Genomic DNA, 15,975 nt, shown 5'->3' with positions numbered 1-15,975 from the left:
AGACTTCGATGCCAGGTGAAGTTTGGTTTCAGTTTGGTGAGCCATGAGGAGCCATGGAAGGTTTTAGGGGAGGGGGTAACATCAGTAACATCATGAGATCCTGATGCCTGAATTATGGGTCTAATTCCCAGTTCCCCTTTATGCCGTGAGCCCTAGCGTAAGGTGCACCTCGCCATCTCCACTGCCCTGGGCCCCTGCATGGAGTAGGGGAGAGGTAGAGGGGCGTGGCCAGGGATAGTCTCGACTCAGCCCTGGGTTCAAGTCTGACAAGATCAGCCTAGTGCCTAGGAATCACATTCTATCGTTGAAAAGATAATAAAATCACATTCAAAGTGCTTTTGTGAAATTCAACCTGAAAGCCGACAGTGCGGCCCTGAGCACGTGATGGGTGTTGAATGAATGTCAGGTCCCCTCTGTCTGATCCGTGAGGACCAATCATTTGATAAATGCCTACTGGTGACAGTGACAATGCTGACCATGGCAAAGGCCGAGTCCCACGAGGGAAGGGAGTCGCCAGCTCCTCTCCTTTAATCCCTGACCTCAAGTCTCCAGTCAGCGCCCCCTGTCACAGCAAAGGCAACCAAGCCCGCTGGCTCATGTGCTCTGGGCTGTCACACTGACCCCTGACCACCTCTCCTGGCCCCGTTCCCCACCCTGCTCCTGTCTGATGGCTGGTGCTGCCACAGTGCCCGCCTGCTGGGGCTGAGCACGTGCCTCGGGCCGTGCCTACCCACTGGGGCTGTCCTCTGCTGTCCCCTCTGCCGGGAGCCCCCCACCCAGCCCCCAACCTGGCTACCTCGTCTGTATTTAAGCTTCAGCAATAAAGTCACTTGTCCCCAGAGGCCTGAAGCCCTAGGCCGACTCAAAGAATCCTGGGTTCTCTTCTCAGTCCACCACCCAATCCTCTGGCCATGTGACTTAAAAGTGGTCCCCCCTTAACTGCCATGATGGTCACTTGGTGGGGCCCTCTGCTCAGCCCCATCAAGCACTTGTCGTTGGTTGTCACAGGACGAGTGGCCCAGGATGGTGAGAGCTCCGGTTCTGTGCCGGGAGTTAGGCAGCCTTTTATGCTGGGGGACGCAGGCCCCCCCACACCTACCTCCCGGGGCAGGACAGCCTGCCTACTTAAGGCGTGTGAGCAGGGGCCGTGCTGGGGGCATTCTGAGGGCAGGGACCAGGGACAGTCCCCTGGAGGTCCGGAGGTCAGGGTCTGAGGCCTGACACAGGGGAGCCCAGAGAGGAATAGGGACTTGGCCTAGGTCACACAGCACTTTTGGATCAGCATGGAAACTATATCCCAGGCTCCACCCCCTGGCCCCCTGGCCCGGGGCAGGTGCCCTTGGATAGGGGCACTGGAATGCGGGGATGGGCATTGGACACCAGCGCTGCCGGTGGGCACAGTGCCACACGCCCTGAGCCCTGCCTCGTGCCAGAGGGGAGCAAGGCCAAACCCTGGTCCTAGAGAAGCTGATGGGTCACTGGGCAGAGCCCCTTCCCCACCCTCCTGAAGGTTGATCTGGGCCTACCCAGACCTGGCAGCGACCTTCGACACAGAGAAACAGGGAAGTGACAGGAAGGACTGGGCGGGGGACCCAGCTGGCCGCAAGGTGCCTCTGCCAGGACAGGACAACCAGAAAGCCCCTCCGGCCCCGCTGAGCATTAGAAATGCCAGAGCCAGAGACCACCCTGACCCCAGGATCAGAATCTACACTTAAACCCAACCCCGGGGGAGACTCAAACATATCAGAGTTTGAGTTTGAGATACCCCGGCCTAGTCTATCTCTGCCCTTTAGCAGTCAGGAAGCCTGAGGCCCGAGAGGGAGGGACGCGCCGCTGCATACCTCGGTCTCCCGCAGCCTGGCCTCCAGGGCTGTGCGGGGCCCCTGGGTGTTGTCGTTGACCTGCAGCCGCTCGTGCACGGCCCTCATCCACTCCCGGGCGTCCTCCACGCTCCGGTCGAAGCCCTCCTGGGGCTGCTGAGTCATGACACCTGCGGGGGCTGAAGGCAGGAGCACGTGAGACCCGGTGGGCAGGCGAGAGAGCAGGGGGCGGGCTGGGAACCAACGCTGGGGACAGGCCCACACAGCACCAGTGCCCCTGCCGACATGTCCACCTTGCCGCACAGCTGGGGGCGACTGTGGCCGTCAAAGGGCCAGGGGCCCAGAGAGAAAGACAGGTCTCTGCTGTGGCTCAGCAGGGAGAGTGGGGGTGGGGCGCGGGGCTGGCCTCTCAGCTCCCCTGCCCGGCTCTCACCTACCCGGAGACTCAGGGGAAATTCTCTTCTGTCTCTGTGGGTTGAAACCCCTCCAAAAGGGGACCCCTAAAACACATACACAGTCTGAGATGTGCACGGTAGACAGTGAACCTTGATCCAAATGGATCAAGAAACCTCAGCCGAAGAAACACAGCGCTCGGCATGGGCCACGCTGACACCAGCCCCAAACCACATGTGAATCTCAGGATCCCAAGGCTGGGGGTGCCCACGGCAGCCAGGGGCCCGGTCGCGGCTTCGCCCCCAACCTGGGTCCACGGCAGACATCACTGGCATTTCCACGGAGCCACAGGCCACCTACCTTGCGGCAGCCACTGACAATTCCCTGTCTTTGCATGTGACGCGATCCGCACCTGCTCTGCCCCCTTAGGCGACGCCCACCTGCTGGCCGGGATCTCCAGGCGAATCAGCCCTCGGCTCCCTTACCCTGACCTCCTGGCTGCGGACGCAGAGGCTCAGATTTTCACATGGAACTTTCTTAGAATCTCGGGCAGCCCAGGCAAGACTCTTCTAGATTCCAGTTCTAGCTGCCTGCTTATGGCAACTCTCACCTACTTTGGATTAAAGTTATTTATATCTGCGTCTTCCGTGAGGCGATTGTGTGCGGCTTAGCTTCGAGCTCCCACAGGGCCTCGCACGACGTTGAAATAGCCCAGCATCGGTGTAAAGTGTGACGCACCCAAAACTGAACATAGCATTAGTTGAAATGGCAAACAAGGCAAAGCCAGAAACGACCCACATGCCCAATAATGGGGGGCTGGTGGAGGACAGCACGGTGCGCTGCACTTCAGGGTATCACGCAGCTGATGAAAAATAGGCTTAAAGTGAATTTATGACGGAGGATTCTGATGACATTATGATACCCCCAAATTAGGCAAATTGTATCTTTAGAAGTCACGACTCTCGGGGCACCTGGGTGGCTCAGTCAGTGAAGCATCTGACTTCGCTCAGGTCATGATCTCACAGTTAGTGAGTTTGAACCCCGCGTTGGGCTCTGTGCTGACAGCTCAGAGCCTGGAGCCTGTGTCGGATTCTGTGTCTCCCTCTCTCTGCCCCTCCCCTATTCATGCTCTGTTTCACTCTGTCTCAATAATAAATAAACATTAAAATAAATTAAAAAAAAAAAAGAAGTCACGACTCTCTACAACCTCTAACAGCAAATGGAACCACAAAAGACGATGCTCACGGGGAAAGGTCGAGCGGTCTTGCCATGACACGTCATGTGACAGGGGTGTGGGCTGAAGTGGCCAGAGCCACATCCCACATGACCTCAGACCTCTTTTTTCCAGGCACGGCATTGTCAGAGGCCACTTGATTAAGGACACTGCCCATGGATGGTGGAAACACGCAGCTGGAAGTTTCTTTATTCTTAATTTTCCTTAGGAGGCATTTTTCTAGAACTTTCTAGAAAGAGCAAGTACCACTTTAAACTGGAACACAGTTTCTTGACATGGGCCGAAGTGTGTTGGCCCTCCCTTCTCGATCATCAGTCCGTGGTTCAACAATTGGGCCCCCAGGCTTGGAGCACCGCCCCCACCACCATGGGTGGGCTCAGCCGGCTGGAGACAGGTCGCCACCGCTGGGGGATGCCTTCCAGGAGCGGGACTGGGGCCCGCAGCTCAGAGCTCAGTCTCCCATCCCGTTGGTCTCGTTTCAGAGCTGTTTTGATTTTCTAACCCTTTAATATGTTCCCTGAAACCACTCCCTGTCTTTGAATGCTCCGTTTGTAAAGCACCTGGGAAGGTGCGGGCGTTTAAATTGATTCATTGTGACTTTAATCTCTCGTCTAGTGTGGGACTTGACTGGCTTCCAAGAGCTCAGCTTTTACGTAACTTTACGAAGCGAGGGAGGGGAGGGGCAGAGATGAGTCTCTGCAGAGTCTCCGCGAGGCTTGGGAGAGCCCTTCTGGCTGGCAATGCCCAGGGCCTGTGAGACCCCGAGATACCCTAAATGGAATGCCTGGGGCCCAGCGGGCTGGGGCGGGGCCGGGGTGGGCAGGGCTGGGACCACCCTCAGCCTCTGCTGAGGGACCTTGCTAAGCTGGCCCTGGGGAGGTTGCAGGCAGAGTTCGAGACCGGGGCCCATTCAGCCACACACACAGGGATTAAGCACACGCCCCCAGCGAGGCCTGTCTCAGGAAGCTGCCCGCCGCACAGGCCCGGGGGTGGCCGCAGGGCCGGGGTGGAGGCTTTGAGGGCCGTGGGGCAGCTCCTGACTTTTTCTGTGGGCCTCTCTGAATAAAGGCTTTAAATGCCAACCAGAAAATGCAAAGAATCACAAAGGAAAGTGATCGCCTTAAAACATACTTATTAAAAGACTGAATGGGTGGGAGGGAGGCCTGGGCGGCTCAGTCAGTTGACCGTCCAGCTTTGGGTCAGGTCTTGATGTCCTGGTTGGTGAGTTTGAGCCCCGAGTCCAGCTTTGCACTGACAGCGTGGACGGAGCCTGCCTGGGATCCTCTCTCCCCCTCTCTCTCTGCCCTTCCCCGACTCATGCTCCTTCCCTCTCTCTCTCTCTAACATAAATAAAACATTTAAAAAAACTTTTAAAAGACTGAACTGAGTCAATGAAATACACATTCGTGCACACACATGCACAGGCCTCTTTATTAATACATTAAATCACCGGCGCCAACACTGGGTCTAACAACCACCATGATTTTGAAGTGGCCATGGCAGACGCGACATTTCAAGATATGTACAACTTCAGTGCAGCCTGAAAATAGACGTGACCACGTTACCAGCGCTGCTAACGCGAGAGAGGGGGCTTCGCGCGGGCTTTGCCTCGTGCCTAATCCAGGGAACCCGTCTCAGGTAGAGGTTCGAAGCAGTAAGTCTACACACAGTTTCCCATCCGAGTTTTTGGCCCCTACATTGCCTCTCAGACCCGGACCTGGGGGAGAAAGCCTGTGCCGTGCCGTCTCGAAGCAGGTAGGAAGGAGAGCCACCGGTTTTGTTACATGGTTGAGTTTCAAGTTAGAAATCAAAGGGGCAGCTCAAGGAAAGCCCACCCACAACTGATGTAAGGACCAGGCAGGCGTTCCCTCTCCAAAAGCTGCCTGGGAACCTGCCTTGTGGAGGCCAGGGGCAGAGGTGTGGCCGGGGGAGGCAGGGAGAGGGAGGGTGGGCAGACCGGCCTGAGCTCTGAGAGACAGCGACCAGAGGGCCACAAAAGAGGGCTTGTCACTTGGCCAGGAGCAGGCGGCTGAGAGGAAGGTGTTGCTGCTGCGGGCAGTGGGAGGCTCCTGACGCTGGGGGACGGTGAGGCTGAGCATGGGAACCAGGAGGAGGAGACTGGATGGAGGGGGCTGGGGGGGCGGGGCTGCGAGGGCCAGATCAGAGCCTCTGGAAACAGGTCCGGGGCCCTGGGGACAACAGGGAGCCAGCAAGTGTGCAGGTGGGGATGATGCAACTATCCTGGGCTTCGGACAGGTGACCCTGGCCAGGGAGGGTAGACAGGGGAAGCACCGTGGGGGGCAGGGGGATAGAGGCTGGGGGGCAGTGCAGACAGGGACGGCTTGGGGAGGCCACGGACGATCAGGGAAGGACGTGGGAGCGAGCGCGCAGCAGCCCCCCCCCTCCCCCAGGGGAGAGATCTCAGCCTTGGCAAGTTTGTTTGTTTGTCCTTGGACTGGCTGAATGGATGTAGTATTAAAAACTGGGACCATGGAGGGGCACCTGGGTGGCTCAGTCAGTTAAGTGTCTGGCTCCTAACTTCAGCTCAGGTCAGGGGTTGTGAGTTTGTCACGGTAGTTGTGAGTTTGAGACCTGCGTCAGGCTCTGTGCTGCCAGTGTAGGGCCTGCTAGGGATTCTTTCTCTCTCTCTCTGTCTCTCTCCGCCTCTCTCCTGCTCTCTCATAGAAAATAAATAAACTTAAAATTGTTTAAAAAAATGAACTATGTATTTTCCAAACATTTTGGAAAAAGAAAGAGAAAGAGGAGAAGGAAGGAAAGAGGAAAAGAAACAAAGAAAGAAACAAAAAGAAAAAGAGAGGAAGGAAGAAGAAAAGAAAAAAGAGAGAAAGAAAGGGAAAGGAAAGAAAGAAGAAAAGAAAGAGAAAAAGAGAGTGGAAGAAAGAAATAAAAGAAAGAGAGAGGGAGGGAAGGAAGGAAGGAGGGAGGAAAGAAAGAAAATGTGCTCAGGGTTAAAAAAAAATGCTGTTTCCATTTCCAAGTCCAAGAAGCAGCCGCGTAGCTGCAGGTGGCCAGAGACTGGGCCCCCAGGGGTGGTTCTGGGCTGTCCCTGAGGAACCAGCGAGAGTCCGGCAAGAGGACAGGGCTCCTTGCGGTCTGCCGGCAGAGAGAGAAATCAAACTGCCTTGGTTTCCAGCATCCTGTGTGGTTTTCACAAATGACAGCCGGAAGAGAAGTGGCATTTTTGCCTCAACGACAGACAAGCCCGGCCAGGACAGAGGAAAACCCGGATGGAGACGGACCATGTGCTCAGACAGAGCAAGGGCCAAAAGCCATCTATGTCTGTGAGACCAACATGTCGACGGAGGTTGGCAAGATTCGCAGGCTTGATCAGGATCGAAAGGGGAGAGCTTAACTCGAGTGTCAGGGGGAGGCTGAGGGCAAAGTGAGGGGCAGAAATGTCATCAGTAACGGTGCAGTGAGGGGCGCTGGGCCGCTCAGCCGGCTAAGCGTCCGACCTCAGCTCAAGACATGATGTCAGGGTTTGCGGGATCGAGCCCCACGTCGGGCTCTGTGCTAACAGTGCAGAGCCTGCTTGGGATTCTCTCTCCCTCTCCTTCTGCTCCTTCCCCACTCCCTCTCTCTCTCTCCAAATAAATAAATAAACTTTAAAAAACAGTTTAAAGGGGTGCTTGGGTGGCTCAGTTGGTTGAGCATCCGACTTCAGTTCAGGTCATGATCTTATGGTTCATGGGTTCAAGCCCCGCATCGGGCTTTGTGCCGACAGCTCAGAGTCTGAAGCCTACTTTGGATTCTGTGTTTTACTCTATCTCTGCCCATCCCCTGTTCATGATCTGTCTCTCTGTCTCTCAAAAATGAATAAACATTAAAAAAAAAGTTAGGGGTGCCTGTGTGGCTCAGTCAGTTAAGCTTCTGACTTAGCTCAGGCCATGATCTCATGGTTCGTGGGTTCAAGCCCCACATCGGACTCTTAGCTGACAGCTCAGAGCCTGGAGCCTGCTCCAGATTCTCTGATTCCCTCTCTCTCTGCCCCTCCTCTTCTCATGCTCTGTCTGTCTGTCTCTCTCTCTCAAACTAAAAATAAACATTAAATAAACAAATAAAGATAATAAAATAAAAAAGATGGAAATAGACTCAGAAAGGCAAACAGCCTGCCCCAAATGACTGATGCAGGATTAATGATGATAATCGTAAGAGCCAGCACGTACCTGGCATTGTGTGTGTGCCCAGCTCTAGGATGAAGAGCTTATAGCTATGATCTCACTTATTCAACAAAGATCCACCGAGAGATTTGTTATTATTCATACATTGTTGCCAAGAAAACTGACAATTGATGACACTGAGAACATAGCCCGAAGTCAGAGGGATATTCAGTAAGGACTTGAACTCACGATCATCTAAGTCCAAAGCCTGTGCCCTCTCCCTCTCTCTCTCTCTTTTAATGTTTATTTAATTTGGAAGAGGGAGAGAGAGAGAATCCCAAGCAGGCTCCGTGCTCAGCACAGAGCCCTGACATAGGGCTCGATCTCACAACCGCGAGATCATGACCTGAGCCCATATCAGGAGGGGGATGCTTGGGGCCCCTGGGGTCTCAGTTGGCTGGGCGTCCATCTTTGGCTCAAGTCACGATCTCATGGTTTGTGGGTTCAAGCCCCGCGTCAGGCTCTGTGCTGACAGTTCAGAACCTGGAGCCTCCTTCAGATTCTGTGTCTCTCTCTCTGACCCTCCTCCACTCGTACTCTGTCTCTCTCTGTCTCTCAAAAGTAAATAAACATTTTAAAAAATTAAAAAAAAAAGAAAGGAGTGGGATGCTTAGCCAACCAAGCCACTCAGGTGCCCCCAAAGCTTTCGCTCCTAAACACCACAGCTCTCCCCCGGGCTTCCACACCCCTGCCCGTACGCCCCCAAACCTCACTGGGAGCTGCCTATGCAGTGTGGGGGAGCCCGAGGCAGCCCCCCCTCTTCGGATCATCTTTGATGAATATCTAAGTTCCTGGGAGTCCACTGCAGGGCTAAGTGGCTGGCCACAAGTATTCGTCCTGGAATTCAGAGGCTTCTGGACGCAGACCTGGGTTAACTCCGCCCTCCGTGGCCAGACCCCTTATGCAGTGACAGCGGGTGTGCCTGCCCCGCCAGCCCGGCCAGGCCCCCCCGCTGACCCAGAGCCCAGGGAACTCCCCGTGACTCATCCCTGCCCTGCCGCGGTTTCCACCCTCACTCGTCCCCACGACTCACACACGCAGATGGAATTTCAGGAACCAGCAGGCAGCTGGATTTAATTTAAATCCAAGTGGATTCTGGGAACACGCTTCTTTTGTTTACGCACAGCAGGCCACGCTGTGTTGGGGCCATCAGGGCATCGTCCGGAGCGAGCCCTGGGGTGCTCCCAGGGCGTTCTCTCCTGCGTGGCATTTGCAGAAGGTGATCCTGACAGCGACATGGGAGAAGCAGGGACAGAGCTCTCACACCATCGTGGCTCATCTGTTAGCAACCCTCGAAGGGGGCTGAGTCCAGATCCAGAACCACCGCTGGGCTTTATCGGGTCGCAGAGGTAGGCACAGGCTCAGAGAGGTCAGGGGACGGCAGCAAAGCCACACAGCCGGCAGGCGTCCAGCCCAGCCTCTGCCCACCGCCTTGCAAACTCTTGCACAGGAAACCCCGCATAGTAACGGCCGAAGGGGCTGCCTCACAGTTCCAGCCACGGAGGGGACGGGCCAGCCATGGCTTCACCACAAGGGCTGGAGAAGAGGGATTTTCAAACAGCCCTCCATCACGGATAAATGGTATCGGCGGTGAAAACCGGCCGTTCTCTGGCCCCGCGTCTGCCCCAGACTCTCTGACTGTAAATCAGCATTTCTAACTTGACTAAAACCAAGCTCTCCATCAAAAAGCAGAGCGGGGAGAACACCAAGATTGCTACCCCGGGAATGCTAACCCTGGCAAGCAGGATCAAAGGTCAGACATAAATATCTGGGAGGGGAGAGAATGCACAGGGCACCTAAAAGAATGGGGGCGGGGAGGGCAGAAGGAATCCCTGGGGCAGGGCAGGCGGCTCCAAGGTGTGGGGACAGAGCTCCCAGGGTACAGGTGACCTTGGCTCTGGCTGCCGGAGGACAGCCAATCAGAGGCCTCAGAGGGGAGGGTTCCGCGTAGGTGTAGGGATCTCGAGTAGGATACCTAGAGGCACCCCACCCCCAGGGTCAAGCCAGCTGCTGGCAGTGTGGGCGGGGTGGTCAGAGGTCATGGAGGCAGAGACTGGCCAGAGAGTGCTGGGCGTCAGAGTCGAACCTGGTGGGACCCGGCTGGGACACGGGGGCTCAGACCACAGGCACGAGGGTGTGCAGGCCAGTCAACTCAGTCCTGCTGGCCTCTGATTCCAAAAGAGAGCCTTAGGTCTGTGTTGGGTGTTTACACCAAGGGTCCTGACTCAACCTCACGCCTGGGCAATGAAAACCCCACCCACACTCCCAAGTGTCTAGTAGATGACATTCCCCAGGCCCTGGGCTAGGAGGACCGTGCTCCATGTGGCCCCGGACAAGGCCAGCCCCAAGTGCCACCCCCCGCCCCCAAGGCACCTCCCTAAGATGATGTGGCCCAACGGGGTGGGGGCCAGGACGGGATGTCAGTCCTCTGTCCCTGCCCCTGCCCAGACCTCCCTTCCCAAGCGACCCGTTCCTGAACCCACCAGACCTGCTTGGCCTTCTGGCCCGACCTTCCTCACCCCCCACAGAACTGGCGCCCTCACCCTGGACTTTCTGGTCCATCAACCCCGCAGCCCACGGGAGCAGGCTGGGCCACAGCGACCCCGCACACATTGCCACACACCTCCTGTCATTGCCTAATGCAATAGCGTGTGAGCAAACCTCTTTCAAGAAAACCACAGCTGCATGTAAGATGCTCTCAGAACCCACTCTGAGCAACGCTGACTTAACGAGGGCTTTCTCCTTAGATGAAAGTGTCTTTCAATTCGAAAGCATTGCACCAACATAGGCAGGGTGTTTTTTTTAACGTTGTATTTGTTGTTATTAGACAGAAATTGTAGACCGTCTCGGAGAACTCTCGGTCTCTGATGAGGGAGCATAAGGCAACCTCACACCCGGCAAACCACCCCCCGCCCCCAGGGGGATCCGTGTGACATTCCTCAGGGACTCCCCGAGCCCAAGGGCAAAGGAAAAGACAGAAATCAAATGGTTAAGCTGATAAGACTCTCCACAGTTTACAAATATCTTAGTAATATTCAGAGAAAAGGGCAATTTTATTAACAGCCTAATCTCCAGGACCCCCTACTGTCTTAATGATGGCTAGAGGGAAAATCAACCTTAGCTTGACAAGAGCTGAGCCTCCCCCGCACATCTGTGAGCCTTCCTTCACATATGGAAATCCCTATAAGAAACTCTTGACTTTACCTCCCACCCCCGACCCCCACCACCCATACTCCATAGTGTATAGCCAGCCACTCCTCACAACCCCAGAGCAGCTCTCTCTGCCCACGGGTCCTGTCCCCTTGCTTTAATAAAATTGCCTTTTTGCACCAAAGACGTCTTCAAGAATCCTTTCTTGGCCCTTGGCTCTGAACCCCCACCAACTCCTCAAACCCTCATCAGTCTCCAGAAAGATCTTCTGCAGACCGCAGTTTGAGAAACCCCGGACTGGAGGATGAAGCCGGTGCTCCTTGGGACCCTCAAGGATGGAGCTCCTGCCTAATCGTAGTCCTATCTTACTGCACAGATGCTTCCAGAAGCTTAGAGTCGGGTGATGCCCACCCCTAGGTTACTTCTGCCCGGTAAGTCCTTCCCTACTCCACCCTTCCATACCTTTCCTCCCTCAGACTCTTCCCCTTCCCCTTCCCAAGATCCACTTACAGCCTCTGAGAGGTAGGGAGCTTCCCCACTTCCTCTTTCTCCAGACAAAGACCCTCCCTTCCTTGGATGCCCACAGGCTGTGTGCCGTTTACTGTATGTTTCCTACGCACTTTCTGTGGATCTCCCCAAGTTCTCCTCCCGACCTAGGAGGGAGCTACGATTATTGGGTGCATCTTGCAGAAAGAAAATGGGGGCACTGGAAGGCATGGCATGGCTGGTAAGCCATGGCCCCAGGATGGTCCCAGCTCGACCGTGCTGTTCGTATTTTACTGTTCCCATTGGTTGCCGAGACAGGAGTTCCCTGGAGGAGGGCAAGGTCAGGTTCATCTCATTGATTAACCAGCTGGAGTCAGGGTTGCCTTTATCTTTAACAGCTCCACTAGGAGTATGCTTGATAAATAAACATGATTAAACAGTACGATTTGTAGGTTTTGACATAGACACCCATAAAACCATCTCCCCAGTCAAGATAAGGAACAGGTGCAATGCCTCCCGAAGCTTCCTGATCCCATTTCTGAGCCCTCCCTTCTGCCCACGCCCTGCCCCAGTGTGCGCTGCCATCCCTGGAGACTGTGCTGCATCTTCTGGAGGGATTCGCATAAATTGCATGAGGCACTGAGGTCTTTATTTATTTTTGGCCTGGCTTCTTTCACTGGGCACAACTATTACATTTTCCCCCCCAGGACAATTCACCTGAGATACATCCATGCTGTTGCCCATATGCCTGGCTCATTCCTTTCCGTGCTGAGTAATATCCCATAGTCTGCGTAGACCGCAGGTGCTCCCTCGGCCCGCCCACGGATTCGGCACCAGGCTACTCCGGAATAACGCTGTTCTGAACACTTTGTGAGCTCACGTTGGCTTTCATGTCTCTCCCAGAGATACCCAGGAGCTGAGTGGCTGGCCCAGCTCGTAGGTGTGCCTTGACATTTTTTCAGAAACCGCCGAGCTGCTCTGCAAGGCAGCCACACACCTGTCCATTCCCTCCAGCGATGGGTGCGGGTGCTTCCGGCCCGCACACCCTCCCACGACCAGTGTCGCAAACGTAGCTTTTCTGTTCTCGGGGGCCATGATAGCTCATGGCGGTTGTAATCTGCAGTCCCCAAAGGCCAACCACCTGATTGACTTGCATTTGTACTTGGAACGTCCTTTCTAAGCTCCCAGGTTCCGCGGAGCACTTCCCAAGTCCCTCCTCCCTTAAGGCTGCTCAGCTCCCGGGGCCGCAGGCCAGAGGAGTGACGAGCTGAGTGACAGGGGGACACACAGCCAAGAGGAGCCCGATCTAATTGCAAGGGCCCTGCCAGCGACTCCTTGAACTGGAGGTTCTCTGAAAACAAAACCCAGCGCCTTTAACCAAGAGCCAGAAGCACGTACTGTGCAAGGTGCTCTCTGAGCTGTGAAACAGGGGTCCCTGGGGTCCCTATTCTGTGCTCCTGCAGCTCCCACACAGGCTGGATTCTGAAGGGGCCCGGACGCCTGCACAACTCAACGACTCAGTGGCTGCCACAGGGTCTCCTAGCGCCGGGTATGAAAATCAACTACGTCCCCAACTGCACTGAGCTCTCGGCCTTTCCTCGTTTGAACGTGAACTTGCATCTGGGCCTGGGCCTTGCCCCTCTCGACCACGGCTCTCTGGATCAAGGCGCCTGGGACAGACACTGACTCACAGCGGGTGCTACAAATATTTGTGAATAGAGGGGCAAATCTGGAGGTGATAAAGAATATTTACTCCCATTGGCACTTAGTAGGTACTTAATAATTACTAGCTCAGTTCTTTTCTTACCAAAAGGAAAAAGTATAGAACCAGAAGGAACATCTTTCTGGCCTTACTGGTCCTTGGTGGACACCTGCTGCAGGTTCAGGAAAAAGCCAAGAAAGGCAGGGAGGGGGAGGGGGATGTCAGCAGACTAGGTTAACCCAGCATCAGCACCTTCCTGCAGGCCATGGGGCCCCAGCACCTTCCTGCAGGGGGGCCCCCAGAATGGGATCGGGGAAACATCGATTCCAGGGCAGACTGCCACCAACCAGCTCCCAAACCCAGTCTCCCTGCTGGTGAAGTGGAAGCCACCTGACTGCCATCTTCTCTGCGGTGGGTGAGCTTCAGATGGAAGGTTCTCATGAAGGGAAAGGGCCCCCCCACTTCGCCTCAGGACTTTCTCTAACAGAATCCCTCTTAGCACGGGAATTATATGGGGCCCAGAAGCCCTGCTCTATTCAAATGCACAGGACTATAACCGTCACCTTCTGTTCCAGGTTGGAAAGGCTAATTATATGGTTACGGTGTCACAACCAGGGCCAGAACAGGCACTGGAGTAACTGCTACACGGTCCCCACCTGCAACTCCAACCTGAAAGGGCTGGAGAACTTCACGAGACCAGGGTCTTGGTGCCTTTGCCCTGCAAGGTAGGTGCTGTGGTCATAGCCCCACTTTATCTATAAGGAAACAAGGCAGAGATCTTGAATAACTTTCCCCCAAACATGCAAAGCTGGAATCAAAACTTGGGCAGTGTGGCTCCCGGGCCTTCCCCTTAACCACAGCACTTTACCCATGGACAAGTGGTCAGTACCTACCTGGCTGGGGTGTGAGGGCTGGTTAGAAAGCCAGAGATGTCAGTAAAGTTACAGCTGCTAGCTACCACGTGGTGGAGAAAAGTCTGTGACTGTCGGACACAGCTCAGCCTAACACTCTTTGGATCCTGCCCAGAGTGAGCATTCGTATTCAAGCCAGGACTATGGCCTTAGCAGTGAAGCCGCAATTTGCCATCTGCCCCTTGCACCTGTGGCCCTCAGCACGCGGCACCAGCCAGCATGCCTCCCCGGGCTCCATGCTTGTTGGTGAGGGGACTCCCTTCCTGTTAGACTGGCACCCTCAAGGGTTTCATCAGCATAAATCTGCTCTGTATACTCAGGCCTGGAGCACAGTTGGCGTGGAGGAGAACAGCAGTGAGCACATCGGCATTCTTGGAAAGGCAGGGCTGGCTCCCATGAGGCCAATCCGGGGCAGGGAGTTACTGATATTCCCCTCAGATTTGAGACTGGCTCCAGACCTTAGGCTGCATGCTGGGCTCACAGGATGATGGGAGCCCCCAAGGAACCAGCGGAAGATTCCGCAGAGACCTCCCTGAGTCTCAGCATATAACAATCAGACCACTTCTTAGGAATCTTATCTAGCTGTGCCATTTTATAGATAGGGAGACTGAGGCTTAGTGAAGGAAAGAGATGCACACAGGATCTTGCTCAGTGGCAGAGGTATGGCATTTCTTCACATTGACCCACAAATAAAGAAACAATTAGCTATCATATCTACAGACAATTAATTTCAACAAAGGGGCCAAGACAATTCAATGAGAAGTCTTTTCAACAAATGGTGTTGGGACAACTTGATATCCACATGCAAAAGATAGAACTTGGACCCCTACCTCACACCATATACACAAAGAAAATAGATCAAAGGCCAACATGTAGAAGCCAGACTATAAAACTTTTTTTGTATTTTTTAAAGTTTATTCATTTTATTATTTATGAGAGAGAGAGAGAGAAAGAGAGGGAGACATGGAATCTGAAGCAGACTCTAGGCTCTGAGCTGTCAGCACAGAGCCTGATGCAGGGCTCAAACTCACAAAACACAACAAGATCATGACCTGAGCTGAAGTCGGACGCTTAATGGACTGAGCTACCCAGGCAACCCTAGATTATAAAACTCCTAAAGGAAAACATAAGCATAAATCTTCCCTGCCTTGGATTAGGCACTGACTTCTTAGATGTGACAACAAAAGTACAAATAACGAAGGAAACTTAAATAAACTGGACTTTATTGAAATTATAAACTTTCATGTTTCGAAGGATGCCATCAAGACAATGAAGAGAAAACCCACAGAATGAAAGAAAAATCTGCAAATGATTGATCTGACATGGGACTTCTACCTAGAAAGATAAAAGCCCCATTATAAAATGGGCAAAGGACCTGAATGACATTTCTTCCAAGAAGATGTACGCACAGATAGCCAATAAGCACATAAGAGAGGCTTAGCATCATTAGCCACCAGGGAAATGCAAGTTAAAGCCACAACAAGATATCACTCCACACTCATTAGGATGCTTAGAATCAATCAGACAGACAATAACAGAGTATGGAAGAAGATCCGGAAAAAGTGGAACCGTCATCTACTGCTGGTGAGAACGTACAATGGTGCAGCCACTTTGAGGAACAGCCTGGCAGCTCCTCAAATGATTGAACGCACTGCTACCAGAAGACTAGCAATCCCTAGGAATCTACCCCAGAGAAACGACAACGTGCGCCCACACAAACCCGCACACCAGTGTTCACAATAAACAAAAAGTGGAAACAACAACATGTCCCATCAGCCTATGCGGGGACAGGTAAAATGTGTTATATCCACACCGTGGAATATTATGCAGCAAGAAAAAAGGAACAAGCGCCGATGATCCTATAACACAAGTGACCCTCGAGAACACGACGCTAAATGAAAGATCACAAAGGACCACGTGTGGCATGATTCCATTTACATAAAATGTGCAGAACAGGCAAAGCTATAGAAATGGAAAGCAGACTGGTGTTGCCTAGGGCTGGGCCAGGGGAGGGTGAGGGCTGGCCAGGGTTTCTTCTTGGGATAATGAAAATGTCCTAATAATGATCACGGTGATGTTTGCACAACTCTGTGAATGT

At 53.9% G+C, this 15,975-nt stretch overlaps 1 protein-coding gene across 3 annotated transcripts in view; it reads right to left on the bottom strand.

Moving 5' to 3' along the window:
- Nucleotides 1–15,975, bottom strand: part of SYNE3 (spectrin repeat containing nuclear envelope family member 3) — an 89,368-nt gene that overhangs the window by 56,072 nt on the left and 17,321 nt on the right. For all 3 annotated transcript variants that reach the window (XM_029951050.1, XM_029951051.1, XM_029951052.1), the window contains one exon: nucleotides 1,842–1,999. In XM_029951050.1, the coding sequence (XP_029806910.1) occupies nucleotides 1,842–1,985 (144 nt within the window). In that variant the 5' untranslated portion in view covers nucleotides 1,986–1,999. Of the gene's footprint in view, nucleotides 1–1,841; nucleotides 2,000–15,975 lie in introns of those variants that run through there.

The sequence above is a fragment of the Suricata suricatta genome, chromosome 9 (assembly GCF_006229205.1).
Source record: "Suricata suricatta isolate VVHF042 chromosome 9, meerkat_22Aug2017_6uvM2_HiC, whole genome shotgun sequence".
NCBI classification, from domain to species: Eukaryota; Metazoa; Chordata; class Mammalia; order Carnivora; family Herpestidae; genus Suricata; species Suricata suricatta.
The sequence above is the reverse complement of the archived record's forward strand: the minus strand, read 5'-3'. Positions and strand labels throughout refer to the sequence as shown.